The 23478-nt window shown below is 44.5% G+C and overlaps 1 protein-coding gene across 2 annotated transcripts in view; it reads right to left on the reverse strand.

Annotated features, from left to right (window-relative positions):
• The window catches only part of LOC122896102 (S-adenosyl-L-methionine-dependent tRNA 4-demethylwyosine synthase TYW1-like), a 199397-nt gene that overhangs the window by 77395 nt on the left and 98524 nt on the right, over window positions 1-23478 (reverse strand). For both annotated transcript variants that reach the window (XM_044234071.1, XM_044234070.1), the window contains exons 12-13: window positions 18068-18245; window positions 531-666 (exon numbers count right to left, since the gene is read on the reverse strand). In XM_044234071.1, the coding sequence (XP_044090006.1) occupies window positions 531-666; window positions 18068-18245 (314 nt within the window). The remainder of the gene's footprint in view (window positions 1-530; window positions 667-18067; window positions 18246-23478) is intronic.

Here is a 23478-nt window from a genome sequence, read left to right on the forward strand (position 1 = left end):
CTCAGTGGGGAGTCTGCCTCTCTCTCTCTTCTGCTTCTCCTGCTCTCTTTGTGTCAAGTAACTAAATAAAATCTTTTAAAATAAAATTAAAAAACGAAAGAAAGGGCAAATGTTGGCAGAGAAAGCCAAAATCTGGACATTCTGAGGTTGCATTCCCTACTGGGTAGGAAATTTGGTCTTAGAAATTAAAGAAAATTAACCTCATATTTGAACATATACAATATTTGCTGGCACATCTTCTAGGGCTGCTACGAGCTGGCTACTTTGCAACGTTTTATTAATTAACTTCTGGACTGTGTCTCTGTCTCCCTAAATACGTGAAGGGCAAATTATACATAGAAGGCAGAGTGTTAAAAACTTAAGAGGAACTCAATAAATATTTACTGGATAATGAAAGTAGAAGGCTAAACAAAGGTTGAAGGTTTTCTTTTTTTTTTTTTATGATTATTATTTTAAAAAGAAAAGGAAAAAAATCCTCTTCTCCACTTCTTTTCTCTCGCGCGCTCTTTTAAAGATGTCACAGTTCTTACCTTTGCTGCCAAAGCTTTTAAGCTGTCGAGGAATCTCTGCCAGAAATCCTTGAAGAGTGGGCGGTCGATTTTCTTCAGGCTATCTTTGGTGCTAGCATCCACACTGACATACAGCTGGGTAACTGGTTTGAGGTTCCTTTGTAATTTAAAAAAACAAAAAAACGGGGAAAATTATGCCTGTGTCAGGCTTTTCATGATGTAGAACTTACAGCCTGCAGGAGACGGGGTAATGAAACACCGCACAGGTCTACAGGCTTCTGCCTCTCCCGAAGGGCTGGAGAAACGATCTTCATAATGTGACAGAATGGGCTGTCAGTTGATTATGTCTCACAATGACTGGACGCCATTCTTAAGAAACTGAAAGCATTCGATTACTTAAAACTGGCCCCTCTTGAAACACTGGCTTTTAGTGGAAAACGAACAAAATGAGATCTAGCTTCAGGTCAGGCACCATGAGCCCAGGGCAATGAGAAGGGGTCTCAGACTTGGGATTCGCCATGAACTCTGCCCCTCAAGCTTTGTACAGCGGAAACACCGCAGCCATGTGGGGTCTGTGCTGACGGGCCACCTCCCATCCTCGATTCACCGAGGAAGAAGTTTTCGAAGGACCAAGAAACAACCCAAAAAGCTCAAACCTTTTTGAGCCTCACTTATGCCTCGGAGAGCCAGAGCGGGTTTAAAGCTCAGCCTTGTGGAGGCGAACCATGACCTAGTCAGGGAGCTTTAAGCAAGTGTGGAGCTAAAAGAGCAACCAAGCCTTATAAAGGACCGGACCCCCAAGAAGAATGTGTGCGGCAGGTTAGGCTTCCGAGACTTCTAGATCAGTCTCCTGACCACCACTCACGCCCCACTACTCAACCTCACGGACTCATCTCATTAAAGTCACATTCTTATCTAGTCTACTTGGTAGTTACACTTAAAGTCCAGACCGCACGCTTTCCAAAACCTTCCTGTTCTCCCTTCACATGGGTTCCCCAGGGGCACCTGGGTGGCTCAGTCGGTTAAGCGTCTGCCTTCGGCTCAGGTCATGATCCCAGAGTCTCAGGCTCAAGCCCCACATGGGGCTCCCCACTCAGTGAGGAGTCTGCTTTGCCCTCTGACTGCCCCCTCTCGTACTCTCTCTCTCTCTCACTCTTTCTAATAAATTAAAAACAAAAAACAAAAGAGTGGCATAATTCATCTTCTTCGATAAATTTGCAACTAGAAAGAAAGTTCCCTTTAATAATGCTATGACCAAATTCTTCACTATTAGCTTTCCAGAATTTGTATTTACCCCCAGAATTTATTTATGCATTTTTTTGCTTCAAAGTCTATTCACTTTAAAAACTGAAGTATAATTCACATGCCACAAAATTCACCACCAAAGTGGTTTATGTTTTTGTATCTATTAGTATCAGCCTAATGAGTCTCTGAATGTTAAGACCTTGAAGAGCAAGAACCATATTTTTTTAACCCAGCCATGCAGGCAGATCCGTGAAGCTACTTTTTACTCGATACTGTTGACCTGAGCTAACCTAAACTTTTAGGGCAGGCAGGGCAAACCAATGCTTATAATGATCTGGTTAGTGACATATGGAAAAATCAGAAGGTCTACACCCAAAGTTATTAAGAGTGGAGAAGCTCTGACCGAAGTTAAGAAGTGATTAAAATACTGGCAGACTCATTGCTTTAATCCATCTCCAACACTGGCATACAAAGGGAATCCTTAAAAGTTCAACCCTGTGTCACGACTGCGCAAAGGACATCAATTACTGAAAATGAAAAACAGGAGCGTCCTGTTAATGGCACATTCGGTCTCATCACCTCTTGCTGGGAGCCTCCTTAATAACAGACAAGCTATGCTACCTTAACTGGACTCTACGTTGCACAGAAAATAAAAGTAGAAGAGACTGCTTTAACGGATACTGCTGGCTATCATTATCTGGTACTTACAGGACTTTGTCATAAAGCTGCCTAATGCAAAGTGGGAACCAGCTTGACCTTTTCACTACGCCTTCATAACTACTTAAGATTATGAACAGTAAATTCCAAAGGCCACAATTATTTTACAAACTTCCCTCACTTGCAGAAAAAGGAAGCCCTGGACACTAACAGTACCAGTAAGAAATTTTAGTCGGTACTAAAATCTGAGATGCTATGATCAAGGAAGTTTGTACAGCTCTTACCAAAGAGCAGAGGAAGCATGAAGAGGAGTTCAAGTCCCTGGGAATTACAGAGCTTATTCCTAAGGGACTCAAAACATGAAAAGTACCTTGGAGAAATATTCTGAGCCTCAAGGATCTTTCGTCCCTCGGATTGGCCTCTATTCCCCAGGACAAGCAAGAGGGTCTCGGCGCGGCCATTCATGTCTCACGATTCTATACAGAGACTGCATCGATTTGTTCCCAAAATGCAAGAGAATGTTATAACCTTAAAATAATGATAATAATTTGTGTGTGACAGTCTCACAACGCTGCTGAGAACAATTATAAAGGACAATAAAATAAAAGGGAAATACAATCCTAAACCCCATCCCCAGTGAAAATACCCAACGAATCTTGGTAAGATTATTGTGACAATCTTTCATCCTGCTCATTTAAATCTGAATTAAGAACAATCATAAATACAAATGCGCTGACAACTGGACACAAAAATCCCTCTTCCTTTTTTGCCCTTCCATAGAGATTAGCAGGCCATTGGCTTGGAAGGTAGAATGAGAACCAATCTCTACAGCAAGGAAAAAAGGAAGAGATTTAAGTTTGCAAGAAACCAAACAGCTTACAGAGTAAGGTTGACGTTCCTACTGAATAAAACATTAAAAAAAAATAACCAAAGTGGTCCAAACATCAACAGCATTAAAACCAGAATCTGGGGGGTGCCTGGGTGGCTCAGTGGGTTAAGCCTCTGCCTTCAGCTCAGGTCATGATCCCAGGGTCCTGGGATCGAGTCCAGCATCGGCTCTCTGCTCAGCGGGGAGCCTGCTTCCCTTCCTCTCTCTCTGTCTGCCTCTCTGCCTACTTGTGATCTCTGTCAAATAAATAAATAAAATCTTTAAAAAAACAAACAAACAAACCAAAATCTGGGCTGTTAGTTGCGGCCGAATTATGCAGGAGGAGAAGAGGAGGAGGACAAAGGGGAAGGATTTACCGAGCACTCGTCAGGTGCTGGTGCTCTGTGCTTCAGCCTCCTCTTTAGTTCATGAAACCTTCACAGCAAAACAACACGGTAGTTGCTACTTCTACCAAGTTTAGACACGATGAAACTGAGACTCAAAGGCTAAGTAGCTTGTTCGAGAATCTGCAAGTATCAATACTGACACCCAAGCTGAGATGGGACCCCAGAGCCTGCTCCCCCAGCCCCGCACCACAACGCCTCCCTCAGACGGTCCGTTCACAGACAGTACTGGCTGGACCGTTGTCAAGGAAAGCCTCACAGCAGTGTTTCTTCAAGTGTGGTCAGGACAACCCATATCAGAAGCACCTGCAAACCCGGGTTCTGGGGCCTCTCTCAAGACTGAATCATCATCTAGGAATGGAGCCTTGGAAAGTGTATTGTTGTATTAGTTTCAAGAACTTCTCCACATCGATCAAGTAAGTTGAAAACACAAATAAATGGGAAGATATCCCATGTTCATGGATCAGAAGAATTAATTTGGTGATAATGAAAATGTCTGTTAACGCCCAAAGCCATCTATAGATTCAGGGCAATCCCTACTAAATTCCAATGACCCTTTTCACAAAAAGAGAGAAAACAATCCTAAACTTCCTGCAGAACCACAAAAGACTCCGAGTAGCCAGAGCAATCCTAATGAAAAAAAAAGAACAAAGCAGGAAGCATGGTACTTCCTGATCTGAAACTATAGCAGAGATACAGTAATAAAAACAGTATGATGTTAACACTCACATGAAAACATGAACGACATTAAAGCAAACGGACAAATGGAGCAGAATCAGCAATCCTGAGATAAACCCATGTGTACATATAGTCAACAAGTATTTGACAAGGGAGCCAAGATCACTCAATGTGGAAAGGGCAGTCTCTTCACCAAATGGTGCTGGGAAAACTGGATATTCACATACAAAAAATGAAACTGGACCCCTGTATCACTCACAAAAGCTAAGTCAAAATGGAGTAAAGACTTAAATATAATACCCCAAACTGTAAAATTCCTAGAAGAAAACACAGGGAAAAGGTCTTTCACCTTGGTCTTGGCAACGATTTTTGGATATGACACCAAAAGTGCAGGCAACAACAACAACAAAAAAAACAAACAAACAAGTGAACTGCACCAAATTAAAGAGCTTCTGCACAACCAAGTCAGAGAGGCAACCTCCAGAATGGAAGAAAATCTCCGTAAATCCTATGTCTGAATCAGGTTTCATATCCAAAATATGTAAGGAACTCCTACAACTGAAAAGCAAAAAACCTAATCTGATATTAAAAAACGGGCAAAGGACCAGCACAGACATTTTTCCAAAGAAGACATGCAAGTGGCCAACAGGGGCTTGAAAAGGACCTCGACGTCGCTTGTAAGCAAGGACATGTCAATCCAAGTGCCAGCCCCGTGGGGAATGGCTCTTCTGGAGAAGACAAGAGAGGACACGAGCGGCAAGGACGCACAGAGGAAAGGGAACCCTGTGCACTGCTGATGGGAATGTAAATTGGTACGGTCACTACGGAGGCTCCTCAAAAACACTAACACCAGAACCACCGCATGATGCAGCAATCCCACTTCTGGGTGTTTATCCAAAGGAACGAATCAGTATCTTGAAAAGATCTCTGCATCTCCATATGCACTGCAGCATTTTTCACAACAGCCGAGACACGGACAAGTGTCTACCAACAGATGGATGGATAAAGAAAATGCCACATTATTCAGCCGTGAGGAAAAGGAAATTCTGTCATTTGCAACATGACAGATGAACCTGGAGAACATTATGCAGAGGGAGAGGAGGCCAATACGGAAAGACAGACGCTGCACAACCTTACCTGTATGTGGAATCTTTAAAAAGAAAAAGAAGGAAGACATTTTCGATTAGCTGTTCTCTTCCCTGTGTAGGGGCCACCACACTCTCACTTCTTTGTCTATTTCATGATTTTTTAAATAAACATTTAACATTTTATATAATATTATGCACGACTCTGGGTATCAGATACCTCCCAATGCAAGGTTGCTGTTTTTTATTTGTTGTCGCTGTTTTTGTTGTTACTGAACTACTCTGGTAAATTCTGTAATTCTTCCTTGCGTTTAGCCTGCTTGGTTAGCTTAGTAGTCTACTAGTGACTGGCCAGAAACAGCCCTAAGCACCTCCAACCAGCAAGGCTCCCACCTCTGCTGAGGCTTCTGTGTGTCCGGGCAAGCGGAGGCGGGCGGCTGACAACTCGGCCTCGGTTTGCTTAAGACAGCGACATCAGGCAGGGGTGACAGCATAAAGCCTTGTCACGTCTCTCTGGCAGGCCCGGCTTCTAGCTTCCCAGGAATACACGGGAGCTTTTCAAAGTTCCCTATGAACACCTCATTCCCCAGCTTTTCCTTCAATCTCTTCAATCGGTGTCTTGCTTGCCCCAACCGTAACCACTGCCTCAGGCAGCTGCGAAGTTGAACAGTTGCCGATAACTGGCCCCTAACAAGAACCCCGCCCCCCCGGCCAAGAAAAGCTTCTTCCCTGGACAGGATGAATGACTTCAATAAAGACCAGCCCTGTGCATGGGCTTCCAGGGAACGGCCACAGAACCCGCGTAACGACGGTTTTCTGCAGACGGGACTCTGAGGGAGTCCCTGCTCGGTTCCGCCTCCCCTCCCCCCGGCTGCCAGGCGGCGGGTGTTTCCTGGGGCTACAAGCTATTGGGTTTAGGCTACTGCAGCGCTGGGGGAGTGGGGATGGACTAGGACATATTAAGACCCCACGAAGCTTAGGACATGAACATCACAAGACTTACTGTCCCCATTGAGATTCAACCGTTTTTCTAGAATAAATGCTCCTCAGACTGTTGTGTGTCTTTGATTAAGAAAAAGTTGATTCTGACCAGGTTTGCTAGTGTTCTCACTGCTTTTAAAGAGCAGCAGGTTCCGTACTGTTAATCCAGCTGACACCCACCCCGTAAGCTTGGTTTCTATTCCTCTCACTACCCATCACAGTATTTTCGACATCCACTGTGACTTCTTGAACCCATCAGAAGCAACTGATAAATTACAAACATACTAGAATATTCTATTAATCTCTCCGTGTTGATTTCTACTGTGATTCCAGGATGTTCAGGTTTCATGCTCTATACAAGTTCAATGCTTTGCTGAAACTTGCTATAATGCCCAGCATGTGGCCACTAGGAGATTAGTCTGCAAGCAAATTTCATGCTCTTGAAAAAAATTATATGCCGAAGTTTCTGGCTCCAATGCTCAATTTCTGTAACACAGGCTAAATTTGTTGCTTTAGTAGTTCAAATCTTCACTACTGCTATTGATTTTAATTTGCTTCTTTTAACAGTTTGAGACAATTATGTTAAAAACCTACCATCTCTCCTCATAGTTCTTTCAATATTGAGATCATGTTATTGTGTTTACAAGTTTTAAATTGTTAAATTCTTTTGTGTTCCCAGTGGGTTTAAGATTTTATTATTAAGAAACATCTACCTTATCTCGAGTAATGATGCCTGTCTTAAAGTACGCTTCGACCAAATTATTACTTCTAGGTGTTTTTATGTATTATCTCGTATACTCGTATACTCACAATGCCACTATACGATGGTCACGATTATAAAATCCGGTCACAGGTTAGGAAGCTGGGCCCCGAGAAGTTATTTTCTCAGTGTCACTAAGACAGCAAGAGATTCAGTTAGGATTCAAACCAGATCTCTTCTAGACCAGAGTCCAGCTCTTAACACCTAATTGTATTTCCTCTTTTTTAGCCTATCTAGACCTGCATATATTTTTTTTAACAATCTTATTTATTTATTTATTAGAAAAAAGGAGAGCATGAGTGGGGGAAGGGGTAGAGGGAGAGGGGGAAGCAGGCTCGCCGCTGAGCAGAGAGCCCGATGTAGGGCTCGATCCCAGGACCCTGAGATCACGACCTGAGCCAAAGGCAGACACTTCACCGACTGAGCCACCCAGGAGCCCCTAGACTAGCATATTTCTGAAAGGTACTCTGTCAATTCACAGACACAAGAGAAGACTATATTTTAAACTTAACACATTTACTACAAACAAAACAGGCTGGGAGGGGGAGAAAAGCTTCTACTGAAAGGATCAGGTGATATTTATAATCCTCTTTTAATTAGAAGCTATTTTCTGTAACCTAAAAAATACAAGAAAACTATTTGAGCTAAAAAAATACATGAAAACTATTTTTATTAAAATTCATGCATTTCCTCAAACATTCACTAAGCATCTAGTATGGGAAGAGCTATCCAATTTACAGAGGTTCTCTGACACATACGGTAAATGTCTTAGCACAAACTAAAAACAAAACATACAGCAAACAAAGTCACAGAAATACTGATGGGAGAAGCAAAACAAAGAGCCTGCAGTTCACGCGGCTTCAGTGCTCAACAGTAAATGAGCAGAGGGACAAATCCGGTGGGACGGCGAGGTCCAGGAGTTAAGCGCTCACCATGCCACAGCTCGATACAGAACACAGGTCTGTCTTCTTGGGATCAGCTGCTGGCACACAGACAGCTGTGCATCAACAGTATTTACCAAAAAAGAAAAATCAGATTTTAAGTGTAGACTTAAAAATAATATAAAACAGGGGCGCCTGGGTGGCTCAGTGGGTTAAGCCGCTGCCTTCGGCTCAGGTCATGATCTCAGGGTCCTGGGATCGAGTCCCGCATCGGGCTCTCTGCTCAGCAGGGAGCCTGCTTCCCTCTCTCTCTCTATCTGCCTGCCTCTCCATCTACTTGTGATTTCTCTCTGTCAAATAAATAAATAAAATCTTTAAAAAAAAATAATATAAAACAGATAAGAAAATAATGAGAAAATGGGGACTCAAGACGAAGCCAAGAGTACGTCCGTCTACAAGAGCTACACGAAGTGTATAAGGAGACTCTAAACCCTAAAACACTCGTGGAAAGACAGACACAGTCATGGGTTTCAAATGTCCAAGGAAGAACAAACCAGTCAGTTCTCGGAGACTCCTCAGAGAAGAAGCTACTCCGTGTTGCAGAACATCAGTCCAACAGCTTCATCACGCACAACACGAGGACCCCCGAGGTCTGCTTTAACAAGCGTCTCCCTGCCGGGCACCGGCAGCACAGCCCAGAGCGATCCCAGAAGGAGTAATGTGGCGTGCGCTAGCAGAACCGTGGTGTGAGGCACCTCTCTGACTGCAGGGCTGAACGCACACACCGACTGTACCCAATGACAAGGGTCCTAAACTCACTTGTCTACAGGGGCCAAGGATAGAGCGTGAGTCAAGCAAGCCACTTTTAAAGGAGAAAGTTCTTTGGACACCGAAACGCAAACTGCACATGAAACACGCAAGGATACTCTTTCCTTACTCCAAGTGACATGCTTCCATTTTCCTTGACCATGTGGTACCTTCCACGGTTTCGTATTTGTTAGAAATGGTGACAGAAACGCCTCTGCTATAAGAGAATGAACAGTGCAACTCCTCTGACAAGTGGCCAGTGGCACTCAGCCTTATGGCGGAGACAACAACACGGGGAACAGTCTGGCAAACTGAAAACCACAGCTTCCTCAAAGGAATAACCATTACCTGGTGTGATACTGTATAATAAGACAGGGTTCCTTACGCTTAGTTCCTGGCACAGAGTTCCTAAAACCCTTGGCATTTCCTGAGAGACAGAGGTGAGAGAAGCATCTTTTGTTATCCGTACTAGCCCCTTCAACTACTAAGATTTACTTCACTCATGAGGTGACTCCTGCTGGGCCCCTAGACAGCTTCAGGATGGGGTGTGCAGCCACAAGAACCAACCACGTGATTATAGGGTTGGAACGTTCAGATCCACCCCCAACCTCCGGGAGGGAAACAGGCTGGAGGTTGAGCTAATCACCAACTGACAAACACTGGCGCAGTCCTGTCTATGTAAACATGATGGGGTTCCAGAGGCTTCAGGCTGGTGAACACACTGAGGTACCGGCTGCAGGGGGAGGACGGGGGGTTGCTGTGCCTGGAGATGGGATGGACGTGTAGTGCCCCCCATACCGGGTCCCTTGATCTCTTCCATGTGGCTAGTCCTGATCTGTATACTTCACACTAAACGAATACCAGTCATAAACGGTTTTCCCTGATTTCTGTGAGCGGTTCTAGCACATCCCGGAACTTGAGGAAGGAGCCATGGGAAGCCCCGATCTACAGCTCGCTGGTCAGAAGAACCGGTGCGATACGGGACTGTGCCCGGCTCCGGAAGTGGGGCTCTTATCAGACTGAGCCCCTAAGCTACGCAGTCCGCCCGGCCCCAGCTGGTGTCCGCGGAGAACGGGAAAGCTGCTGGCGTGGAAAAACCGACACATCCGGTGTCAGAGGGCCGTGACTGATAAAACCAGCTAAGAGTGAAGTGTTCTGGTATTGGATAAGCAGCACTTTTTACTTGGCTTCTAACAATTTTTGCCAGACTGTCTTTTCCAAAAGTCAGAAATTCAGATTTTATGCAAAATCTCTGGATGTTAACTGTTGGCTTAAAAACACAAACAAAAAGCTTTTCAACATGGTTCAGGACAAATGAAACCTACTTCTGACCAACTGCCAGTCTGAAACCTTTGGGCCTCTCCAGCTAACCCATAAAATTATGGTTTTTTTGCAACTGAGTTCCTAAAAAACAGGGAATCCCAGTGGTTCAAGGTTAACCTCCTTGACCACTACAGCCATTGTGCCATACACTGGACGGCAAACATGGCCCTAAATTCCCCCTCTCCCTATATCCGCGCCCCTGGCCCCGCAGCTGGCGGTGCCCTCTCAGCTGGGACCTGCTTTGGCCAATGGAAGTGAGCGGGGATGACCCGAGCAGAGGCTCCCGAGACGCCTGGGCATGGAGCTCACCCTCCTGCCCCCGTGTGAGCACGTTCACGGGAGGGGAGAAGCTACACGGATAGAGACCGGCGGCCCCCGCCGTGGCCGCGGAGACCAGCCAGCCCAGCGGTCCGCCGACTGACCCAGGAACAACACTGAGACCAGCAAAGCCAGCGCACCCAGAATTAGGAGTAAATAAACGGCGGTCCCGTTGAGTGATTCGGGCTGCAAGAAGAGGTAAGTGACAAGAAGCCATGCCCGCTAACGATACCACTATAAAACCGCTTGCGTTGGTGGAATTAAGAGGGCCTTTCCTCAAGAGAAAAGGCTTTCACGGTCAATCCCTCCCAGTCCTCCTATTAATACTACGTGTCTTACGTGATAAAGCTGCAGAGTCCAACAGCCTTCTCCACTGCCCAAGGCGTTAGCCTCCGTCCTCCACAGCCTTGAGGACCAGTCCCTGTACAATGCCCCCGGGGGAGAACTGCCAGCACCAAGCCACACACGTGGGAGCCGGAGGGCGGATGAAATTCTCTTAAGGAAAAGCGGCGTGAAAGGGAAGTAGCCTGAACTACACCTGCGTGTGGGTCAAGGGAAGGCCAACGGACCAAGTCAAGAAGCTCCTTAGAAGGTATTAAAGTGTGGTACTGCAGTAACTTAAGGAAAAATTTTAATTAAAAAACAACTTGGTAAACCGCCGGTCACCGAGCGCGTCATTAAGGCCCAGAGCTCAGTGACAGACCGGCTGCGAAGAGCTCGCTCGCCCGCTCCCTGCCCGCGGACCCGCTGCACGGAAGCGGCACTACAGACGCTGCGGGTAACTTCCCAAAGTCATGTGAGTCCACAGCCTGGCGGTCCCGAAGAAGCCAAGACACCCGAGACACCGGCATTTGGATTCCTCCCAACTCACAGGACTAGGACAGTACGATCTGGACTCCGAGGTACGCCTCCTTCCTTTCTCCCGGGCCGGGGGTTGAAGGCAGAGGAGGGCGCTCAGCTCAACTCCGAGAGGCCCTCGGGTCAGGAAAGTATCAGCTGAAAAGTAGGGGCCCGTTTTGTTTCACTACTCTATAGCCCAGAGTATCTGAAACTCGTAGTTTTAAATACTGAGCATCAATACTTCATTAATACTTCGTTACAATACTAGTTATAAGGCTTAGTTAATACTCAGTATGAACACATCTTAGTTTCTGGTATGTCCAATCTCCGTGCTCTTCTTCTAACTTTTTTCTGAACTTCTCACACATCACTCTGGGGAGAGCAGGGGTAGGACAGTCACCTGTTTCGGGCCCCTAACGCCGGGCAGGCACGTCACGCCACACCAGCAGGACTGTTGTGCGTTAGACAAAGGTAGACTGGAACGTCAAGCTCCTCAATCCATCTCTGCTAGGGTGTCGTTAACAGAAATTCTTCTCGGATCCTAGCAGTAGTATGCGGAGCCGTAACTGTGGATCTCAGCTTTGGGTTTTGCCTCCGTCCACACTGGTATTTCAATAAATAACCAAGATACGCCAACTCTTTGAGTTCCAAACCTAAAACGGCTCCTTCCCACACATTCTCTCCTTCGCCCAGTAAGGACAACTAAAGAAGGGACACACACCCCTGGACCCCGGCAGCCTTGATATAGGAGCTTCAAGAACACTTTCCAAATCCACACAAAGGAACTTTCCTTCTGAGCACTCTTTCTTTGTTATTATTCACAGGATATACCCTTCCCGTTTCCTAAAAACTCTTGCGTTCAACGTCCGAGAAATCTGCTGACTTCTCGTGCCCCTACTTCACTCCTCCCTGCCTCCCTACCAGTTTACCAGTGCCCACACTGAACGACTGCCCACACTGAACGACGTTTAATCAACGCCTTTGTGTCCCATTTTTCACGGATGGCCGTCAAGACTAGCGTGGACACTGTGTTGTATGGTGATCCCCGGGCTCCGAGAGGAGGCTCACCGGCGAGAGTGGGGAAGAGAGACCCAAGAACACTTTCTGAGCGCTCGCGAGGTGCCAGGCATTTAGCTGGACACTCTCAAGCACACAGCTGATGCACCGCTCTGTAAGCTTCTTAGTCCGTGACCTCGCAAGGAGGGCGTGCGTGCAAACAGTGAATCATCTCTCTGGTTACCACTTTGCAGAGAATTACCTACATCCCACTTCAAGCAGATTTATTCTTTTTACATATTTATGCCTCGGATTTGGGATAAACTCCCTTTATGTCGTGTGTATATAAATCCCAACACCTACAGTAACTCTTCCCTCAGGAGCCATCTGAAAACCCAGGGGGTTTAAACGTAAAAAAATGTTTAAAAAGGAATAGAAACCCACACAAAAGTTATACACTGACATTTTAAAAACATTTCCCTTTTAACTTTACCTTTTTATACGACTTCAAAAAGTATTGTTTTAGCTATCCTTGTGACAATGTCACTGGTTTTCTTATTACTGCCCATTAGTCAATTTTATCCAACTCTGATTTCCTAGGACGCTAAATTTTAAACTCACTTTGCACATGCCCACGTATGATCATTCTTTTTACAAACAATAATGTCTTCTTTATTGAATACATTGAGCATGTGACACTGTAAGTTTAAGGTGTATAACGCGTTACATTTGTGTATCGGCATATGATTGTCAGAGTAACATTTATAACATTACATAACTTATACACTATGATTATCTCTATTCATTATACTATCCATTAGGTCTCTATGGCTCAGTTACTACTTGTTCCATGTTTGTACCCTTATCACCACCAATGTTACACCCTCCATCATTCCCTGGTAACCATCATTTACTTTTTTTTTTTTAAACAAATTTAACTTTTTGAGATTCCACACATAAATGGTATCATACAGTACTCGTCTTTCTCTGACTTGCATACCATAACGTGCTCGAGGTCCATCCAAGTTGTTGCAAACAGCAGAATACCCTCCTTTTTTATCGGTCAATAATATTTCGTGGTGTATACGTACCACACGGTTTTTATCTGTTCATCTGTTGATGGGCAGCTGGGGTGTCTCCACAGCTTGGCTATTGTGAAGGATGCTGCAATAAACATGGAAATACTTATCTCATCAAAATCCCGTTTCCATTTCCTTTGGGTATATATCCAGAAGTGGAGCTGCTGGATCTTATGGCAGATCTATTTTTAATTTTTTGAGAAACCTCCATATTCCTCCACATTCTTTTCCATGGTGGCCGCACCAACTTACATTCCCACCAACAAAGTATAAAGGTTCCCTTGTCACCACATCCTCGCCAGCACCTGCTGTCTCATCTTCTCAGTGATGGCCATTTTAACAAGTGTGAGGTGGTACCTCACTCTGGTTTCGATTTGCATCACCCTGACGATGTGTGATATTGCGCATTTTTCATGCACCTGTTGACCATTTTGATGTCCTCTTTGCAAAAATGCCTATTTAGTTCTTCTGCTCATTTTCTGATCAGGTTGTTTTTTGTTGCTAAACCGACCAAGTTCTTGACTTACTTTGGAATGTTCCACATATGTCCATGAAGTCGTTTGCTCTGAAGTGTGGCTCAATTCTGTTGTTTCCTCATCGACTTCCTGATCCATCCGCTGCTGAGATTAGCGTATCGGGGTCCTTTATTGTTATCACATTATTGAGTTGTACCTCAAGATCTCTTAGTATTTGTTTAATGTACTTCAGTGCGTGGGTGCTGGAACTGCACACACAAGTGTTCTGTCTTCTTGACGTGCTGATTCACTTACCACTGTGTGATGACCTTCCTTGTCCCCTGTGACCCTTTTCGACTTGGAGAGAGGGATGCCCCACCTACCTTCTTTTGATTCCCACCGCCTGGATGGTCACCTTCCACCCTTCCACTTTGTGCCTGCTGGTGTCTTCAGAGCTGGACAAGAGTCTCCTATAGGCAGCATATAGCGGAGTCCTGTGTAGTTTTTGTTGCTGTTGTTTTAAATCCATTCAGCCTCTCTGAGCGCTTGATTGCTGGGTTCAATTTTGGGCAGTTATTGATATGTAATGGTTTACTAGTGCCATTTTATCTTCTGCTTTCCCACTGTTTTTTTTTTGTTGTTGTTCTGTTTCTACCTTTATAAGTTCGTGGTTTCCGTGGTGATTTGCTCAGTCTCCCCTCTTCTTTATGTTTCGTGTCTATGCTCTACATTTCTTGCTTAGTGGTTACCACGAGGATTATGAAAAACACCTCTAGATGAAATAGCCATTTTTTCTGCTGATAGCAATTTATCCTGATTTGCCTATAATTCCATCCTCTTGATACTCCAGCATTTATTTTAACTATTATGTTCAATTAGCCAAAATATAGCACACCGTTAGTTTCTGACGTAGTGTTCAACAATTCACTAGTTGCGTACCCAGTGCTCATCACAACACGTGCCCTCTTTAATACCCAACACCCCATTCCCCATTCCCCCACCCCCTCTCCCTTCTGTAGCCCAAAGTTTGGGTCCTGGAGTTCAGCATCTCTCATGGGTATTCCCTCTCTTCCCGTATAGTCCTCTGCGCTGTTACATTCCACATATGAGTGAAACCATATGATGATTGTTATTCTTCAGTATTTTTGATGTGACAAATTACCTTTTCATGCTGTGATTTTGTTACCAAGTGGAAGTAGGTACAATTATTTTTAATACTTTTCCTTTAAACTTCATGCTCTAATTAAGGGTTTAATATACTATTGTAAAAAAGACTTATAGTCTTCTAACTGTCCATTTACCACCTTAATCAGCATTTTGTGTATATTCATTTTCCCATTTCAGCCTGAAGAACTCCCTGCAACGTATCTTGTAAGGCAGGTCTATTGGTGGTGAACTCCCCTCAGTTGTGGTTTGTCTGCGAAAGCCTTTATCTTTACTTCATATCTGAAGGATACCTTTGCCAGATATTCTTGGGAGGCAGTTTTTATCTTTCACTATTTTGAAAAAAATCATTCCACTCTTCACAAGGCTGTAGAGTTTCTGCAGAGAAATCTGCCGAAAGCTTCATGCAGGTTCCTTTGTAAGTTATTGTCTTTTTCCCCCAGGTTGCCTTTTAAATTCTTTACCATTGACTTTTGACAGTTTCAATATAATGTGTCTTAAAGAAGGTCTTTTCACATTGAGGTACGTGTTTTATTAGCTTTGTGGACTTGTCTGTCCAGTTCCCTCCCCGGGTTTGAGAAGTTCTCAGCTCTTATTTCCTTAAACATGCTCTCTGCTCCTTTCTCTCTCTCTTATCCCTCTGGAAATTCCCATTCATTTAATGTTGACTCTCATAAGGGAGTCTGATAGTTCTCACAGGGTTTCTTTACTTCCTTAAAATCTCAGTTCTCTCCCCTCTTCCACCTGAATCATTTCTAGATCCCTATCTTCCAGCTCATGAATTCTCTCTTCCATCTGATCTGCTCTATTTCCAATGCTTTCAAAATGCATTCTTCCTTTCATTTTTTGAGTATTCCAGCTCCAGAATTTCTGTTTGGTTCTTCATTAGAATTTCAATCTCTTTGGTAAAGTATTTCTTCTATTCACTAATTTTATTCCTGAGGTCACAGTATTGCCTTCGTAAGTTTTCTTGTAGTTTGTTGAAGTCCATCATAATAGCTAGTTTTGAATTATGTATCAGATTGCAATAGTCCGTGTTTTGTGGTTCTGTTACTAGAAAATTGTCATTTTCCTTTTGTGGTACCATATCACCATGATTTTTCATAGTGTTTCATGAAAAGTGCCTCTGCCATCGCATCTAAAGCAGCAAACACCCTTCTTATTTATGTAAAAGCCTTGTTTAGTTTGATTCTAATAGTTTTAACAGGTTGGTGAGGGGAAGCCTTCCTCTTCTCTTCCAGAAGGTGGGGCTGCAGCACAAATCTTTGGTTTCTCTTACCAGTGCTGACTCCCCCACTATGGCTGGGAGAGCTGTGCATTTAAAATAAAAGGGGGGGTGATGGCAGCACAGTGGAAGGTGGGGTGTGCTCAGCACCTAGGGCTTTGGGTGTGCCCCATGATCCTCAAGTAGGGGGCTCCCAGAGCTCCATGGGCACTTTCACCTAAATCCTGGGGGGCAGACAGCAGGAAACATACTTTCCTTCAGTTCTGAGTCTGCCTTCCTCCCTTCCCTTTCATTCCCCCACTTCCCACCCCTCAAGTCACTGTGGTTTCGCAGAGCGAGCAACAGGTTCTCTCCTAGCTCTGTAGCAACCGCTTTCAGCCTCCACCTCCTCTGCCAGAAGGGTGATGCTGGCTCCCTCCCAGACCTGTCCCTGCAGCCTCCGCTGCCACCCCCCCACTCCACTGTCCAATCCACTCACTTCTGGGTGCACACGCGAATGCCTCTCTTGGGTGTCCTGGTGTGCTGTACAGAGGTGCTTTTTTTTTGTTGTTTGGTTATGGGTATCTGATTAGTTGTAAATGGAAGGCAAGAGAAAAAGGGAATGAGGCAGGCCTCCATGACTCTGATATCACTCCAATACTGTCTTTCTTAAATTTGAAAATTATTTTCTCCTTTTTTTCATGTTATAGTTTATTGGTCAGTATTTACAAAACAACTTTGAATTTTAAAAGATCACTGTCTTTTATTCCTCTGTGGAAATTTCCTCAACATTTCACTAGCCATCTCCCGAGAACTCAGAGGCACTACACTAGTGACATGAAGATAAATAAGCAGGGGTCACCGGTCTCAAGCAACTCAGTCTTATGGGGAAAGCACAGGAAAATAAGTAAATTTAATGTTTTTTAGTGTTATACTACGTGCACAGCTCAAGTGTAATGCAAAAACAAGTCATTTCCAGGCCAGAGAAGATGGTCATCTGCATCTGGAAAGCTTTCCCTCTAAGTCACCCAAACCAACTCAACATCTTACGTGTTAAACCTGTTCTTTATGGGATCCTCTACTGCCCCAGGGCCCCGTAACCCCAGCAGTCCACACGGCTAGAACCCCTCCAGTCATCAACTGGTCCTCTCAGAGCCACGCAGGCTGCCAAGCTGATCTCTACATCTCCGTAATGTCATTTTTAGGGCTCCTCATTCTCATGGTCTTAATTGCATCTTCATGACTCCTACCTAAACAAACACTCTCCTGTCTGGCTGCCTGCGTTCTGGCTCTCCCGTTTGATACCATGCTAGCAGACGGCTCCGCAGGAAGCAAGATCTTTCCAAAGAACAGCGCTTGAAGTCCTCTCCAATCTACCCCCTACCTTTTCAACTTGGCTTCCAGCTGCCAGCCTCTTTCGCACACTCTGTGGTCCAGATGAACTATATTTACATAACGGTATCACAAACACCCTAACTTCCTACCTCTCTCAGGAGGTTCTTATTAAAAACTACAGCTTCCTACCTTTAAGATTCCAATTAAAACAGTGGCTTCTCTGAGAAGTTTCACACCCTTCTGGAAAAAACACTGCATTCTCTTTTGAATTCCCCCAGCAATTAATTTGTGTCTCTATTCTTTTTACTAATATTATCTTCCCTAATAGAATGAATTTTTAAGAGTAGGCCTATCTCTCACCCCTAAAAAACCAACATGTGTATGTAATTAGTAATCAATAAGCCCTTTATGAATACATTAAGGCCTTTCTGCCAAACACAGATCCTAGCAGAGGATCTTAATAAGCTGAATGGCTCACCTGATTTCCACAGGGAATTGTGCATTTGTGACCAGGAAACTAGAGATTTTACACTCGTGGAGTAGTGTCAAAAACCTGTTGATTTCCGGGTACATGATGGGTTCTCCCACCAGAGACAACGCACAGTGCTTTACCATCATTCCTTCTTCAAAACGTTCTTCTTTGACACCCGGTACTCCTGGAGAACACAGTGAAAAAGAACAAGCTCTAGAAAACATGGGGAAAGAATATCACTTTCACTTTTCTCAATGAAAGATTTTTAATTTTTCTTTTCTCTTTTTTTTTTAATATTTTATTTATTTATTTGACAGAGAGAGAGATCACAAGTAGGAAAAGCAGCAGGCGGAGAGAGAAGGGGAAGCAGGCTCCCTGCCGAGCAGAGAGCCCGATGTGGGGCTCGATCCCAGGACCCTGAGATCACGACCTGAGCCAAAGGCAGAGGCTTTAAGCCTCTGAGCCACCCAGGCGCCCCGAAGATTTTTAATTTTTCTTAATGGTTCTTTGGTTACAGAAGGCAAATTCATTTTTGAAACCATCCAAATAATATAAAACAAGGGCAAGGGGAAAGGGCTAAAATTAGTAAATCAGAAAGATCAGGAATCTCCCCTTCAGTTCAACCCTAACTGAACTACAGGAACATGAGCAGGCGAAGCGAACTCCGTTAGCTAACGATCTGGAATGCAGAACACATCCCTTTCCGTAATTTGCTTAGCTCTGTATTCTTTCATGTTGGTTTAAGAAAATGAGCTCAAATGTTTATCAACAGCTAAGTGGATAAACAAAATTTAGTGTAAACGTGCAATGAAATATTATTCAGCCTTGCAAAAGGAATGTGATGCTGACAGGTGGCAACACGGACGAGTCTGTGCTAAGTGAAAAGAGCCAACACATAGGGACAAACTTATGATTCCACTAATCTGAGGTCCCTCGAATAGACTAATTCAGACAGACAGAAAGTGGAAGGTTACCAGAGGCTGGGAAGAGGGAGAAACAAGTGGTTATTTTTTCTTGGGTACAGAACTTCTGTCCTGGATGATGACAAAGTTCTGAAAATTGACAGTGGTGACAGCTGCACAATATCAAGAAAATACCTAATGACACTGAACCGTACACTTTACAATGACCGCACTGGTAAACATTGTGTTTTGTATATTTTACGACAATAAAAATATGAGGGGAGGAAGCTGAACTCAATATAAGGAAAAGCGTCTTCTAGACCCATCATTTCTCCCTTTACTCTGCAAGTATTCTGAACCGTGAAACTAAATGGAGTTGGTCCAAAAGTATACGGGAGAGAAAAAGAAGAATCCTGAACTTCCCTTTGGCCGCATGCCGGGATCACCAGGAGTGTCAAAAACTAGGTCCATTGCCAAAGACTGCATTTAATCGGGGTGGGTGTGAACCAGGATTACGGGAGTTTTAAAAATTCTTCAAGTGATACTAATGTGCACCAAGGTCTAAAACCACTGCACAAACCAGAAGGTCCCACATCTGCTTGCCCACTGGACTCACGCTTCCAAACTCCAGACCCCAGCACAGACCAATTAAATCCCAATCCTGGGAGAGAAGCACGGGCTGCAGTAGTTTTGGAAGCTCCCAGGTGACGCCACAGTGCGATCAAGTTCAGAAACGCTGGCACACCACGGGCCCTCAGCCCTCACGGGACCCTGGAACTACCCACCCAAAGCACTTTGAAAAATCCCAACATCAGGGCGCCTGGGTGGCTCAGTGGATTGAGCCTCTGCCTTTGGCTCAGGTCATGATCTCAGGGTCCTGGGATCAAGCCCCACATCAGACTCTGCTCAGGGGGGAGTCTGCTTCCTCCTCTCTCTCTGCCTGCCTCTCTGCCTACTTGTGATCTCTGTCTTTCAAATAAATAAAATCTTTAAAATTAAAAAAAAAATCCCAATGTCCAGGTGGTATCCCAAACCAATTAAATCAAAACCTCTGGGGATGGGACTCCCCATCTGACCCCCGTGTACACAGCGGGTTGAGAAGAATTGTTCTCCGTTCCAGCGCAGAAGGCACTCACGACAGTCCCTCAATCTAAGACAGAATCTGGAAGACTTAGAGTATAACAAAGGAAATAAAAATGTATCACCTTTACTTCAGACATTTCTATCAATTAACTCTAGGTTTTTTCCAAAGCACATAGTCTCTGAAGGATAGAGATTCTTCGGGGAGACTGAGGGTGGGGGAACCATGTTCACAGTCCCTCTCAGTCACTTACCAATCACCTGGGAAACATAACTGCCTGAACTGTAACAAGTCCCTCTCCAAGAACTTTTGTTGCCATTAATTGAGATAATGCTTGTCAAAGGCTTTAGCAGAGTGCCTGGCACACCAGAAACATTCACTAAAAATTTATTCCAGCCGCTATCCTGGTTTCTTATAATGACTGAATCCCAGTCAACATCCCCTTAACAACAACAAACCTGGAGAAAATAAATTCAGATTTCACTGCTCATTTGTACCTTAGCTTCCAGGAAGTGATTTTCGTTTACACACACACACACACACACACACACTCTGTGGAAAGAAGCAACTGCAACTAAATCCCCAAGAGATCAAGCTAACACAACACAGGCTAAAATCAGAGTAACCTAAATGTGGCAGCTGATGTCTGCTGAGAACGTATTTCCCATCAGTATTTTTAAATGAATAATTTTTTTAGATAACTGAAATCTAAGATCTTAAGAATCAAGTTTTTTAAAAAACCTGATCCTTAACTCACTGTGTGTTGCCCAAACAACTCAACCATAAGCATAACATCTCCTTTTTGTAAAAAACATCATTAACTTTAATTCCCCCAATGAGCAGAAAGTAGAAAGACAGATTTAACCTGAACGGCAAAACTGACCTGAAACGCAGGAACTAGGTAACTGAGCACTGGCTAAGCCCTCAGCATGGGAAATCCTGTGACCCTGTCTCAGTTCTGGCTGTACCACTCAGCTGGTTTGTGTTCCTTGGTCAAGGCATTCAACCTCTCTACGCCCACACCCTGATCTGCAGTTGGGGATTTTACACACACACACACCCCTCTTTTTAAAAATATATATATAAAGAAAGGGAGAGTACATAAGCAAGGGGAGGGCAAAGGAAGAGGGAGAGAGAGAACCTCAAGCAGACCCCATCCTGAATGCAGAGCCTGACAGAGGGCTCAACCTCAGGACCCTCAGATCATGACCTCAGCTAAGTCAAGAGCTGGACGACAACCAACTCAACCACCCGGGCAACCCCATACCCAACGTCTATAAGAAGTCAATGAAATAAATCCCGAGGGCAGCACCAGGCCTAGCACACAAGTGTTCCAAAAATGGCAGCTACATTTAATTTAACAGAATTATTAAAATATTTTTATTTTAATAATTACTTTGTGAATGAAACAAATTCAATCCTGTATTTCAAATAAAATGGTAATTCCACTCAACTCAACAGACACTTACTGATCACTACTATGGGTCAACTAGTGTTCTAGGTAACTTTTCTACAGTCAATCATTTTATAAGTAATTTCTCTATTTAGAGAAAAACCCTCTGCCTTTATGAAGTTTATATTCTTATGAGAGAAAGAAAGTAAACACCAAACATAATAAATCTATAAATTCTACACCACTGTAGTCCAGTAATATGTTCTGAGATGGTGTAAATGTTCTCTGTACAATCTAACACAGCAGCCGCCAGCCACATGTGCCTCTTATTTTTTTTAAGATTTTATTTATTTATTTGACAGAGATCACAAGTAGGCAGAGAGGCAGGCAGAGAGAGAGAGGAGGAAGCAGGCTCCACGCTGAGCAGAGAGCCCGATGCAGGGTTCGATCCCCGGACCCTGAGACCATGACCTGAGCCGAAGGCAGAGGCTTTAACCCACTGAGCCACCCAGGCGCCCCCTCAGGTGATTCTTGAGCACTTAAAACGTGGTCAGTGTGACTGATGATGAACCAGATTTTTTATGGTATTTAATTTTCATTAATTAAAATACAAAGGGCCATATGTGGCTACTGGCTACCATACAGGATATGCTCATCTTTTAGTATGTTAGCAAGAGAGATGAGTGTGGAACAGGAAAGGTGGAGCAGGGTGAATAAGGTCAAGGACCCAAAGAAGAGGCAGCTGCCTTGAAGACGGGGCAGTCTGGAGAAGCTCCCCGGGAAGCTGAGATCTGAGCTGAAGAGATGAGGCTCAGGCCCAGAGAGTAAGGAAGGACAGAGCACTGTCGGCAGTGGGTGGTAGAGCAAAGGCCCTGGGGTGGGAGCAGGCTGGTCCAAGCAACCTGAGAAACACAGGGAGCACTGCGGGGTTTGGAGGAAGGTGCCATGATCTAAATTTCTTTCCACGTGTTTGGACTGGATTGGCTGCGAAGTTGAGGACAAAGGGGCAAAGAGGCTCCTCTGGCAAAAGGCTATTGCGTAACCTCAGCAAGAAATGATGGCGGCTTCCACTGCAATGGTGACAGCTGAGGCCGCAGGAAGAGATCGACCAATGGGCTATAGTCAGTAGGACTTTCTAATGGACTGGAGGAAGGATATGAGAGAAGGAGAGATAATTAATGATTTCTACAAGCTTTTGGCCAGAGCAACAGAGCTGCCACCACCTGAGACAAAGTCTCTAAGGGTAACGGGTTTCACAAGTCAGGAACAACCTCTGTTCAACTGTAGAAGGGTGAAGTTCGATGTGTCTGTTCTCTGTGCGTGAAAGAACGTCCCGCGTTCAAGCCTGCAGTCTGGAAGGATGCACTGGACGGAAGGAAACATTCTGGCGAACAGATGGTACTTCTATTCCAGGTCCGAGCTAGGGCAGTAAGCACAGACAGAGAAGTGAACTGGGAGCTAGAAGACGCGCGTGTCTAGGGAAAGGAAGAGGGGTCATCAGAGGACACGACCGAGGAGCAGCTGGGGAAGGAGGAAAGCGTAAAAGCAAAGGATCAGCTGTCACTGTCTCTGAGAGCCTGAACGAAAAAATCAACCCGCCCATTTAGACATCGACAAAAACAAAAACCAAGACCAAAAAAAGTCCCCTAAGTAAATCTCCTAAAAGAGTAAGGATTCTGGGATTTAAAAATTATCTTAATTTTCTCAAAAAGTAAAGTGTTGAGAATATGTAGACCCGTGGGTCTCTCCTTCACAACAGCACGCTTCCACTTCATGGTCACTGCCAGAGGCTATTACAGTCATCTTTCCCAAAACAAGGCCTTCGGGGACTCAGTCACCTGCTTCCTTCACGGTCCTCAAGGAAGTAGGTCAGAAAACAAGACATCCTCTAAATTTCTAATAGAAAAAAGCCCCAGAGCAGGAAGAGAGAGCACGGACCAGCAAACACTTCATTTCAGTAACGAAGCTGAAGAAATGTTTTTCACATGGGGAGAGTCTGTCTGTCTCTCCCACATACACTCTCTCTCTCTCTCTCCATTCT

This window comes from Neovison vison, chromosome 14, assembly GCF_020171115.1.
Source record: "Neovison vison isolate M4711 chromosome 14, ASM_NN_V1, whole genome shotgun sequence".
Classification (NCBI taxonomy): Eukaryota; Metazoa; Chordata; class Mammalia; order Carnivora; family Mustelidae; genus Neogale; species Neogale vison.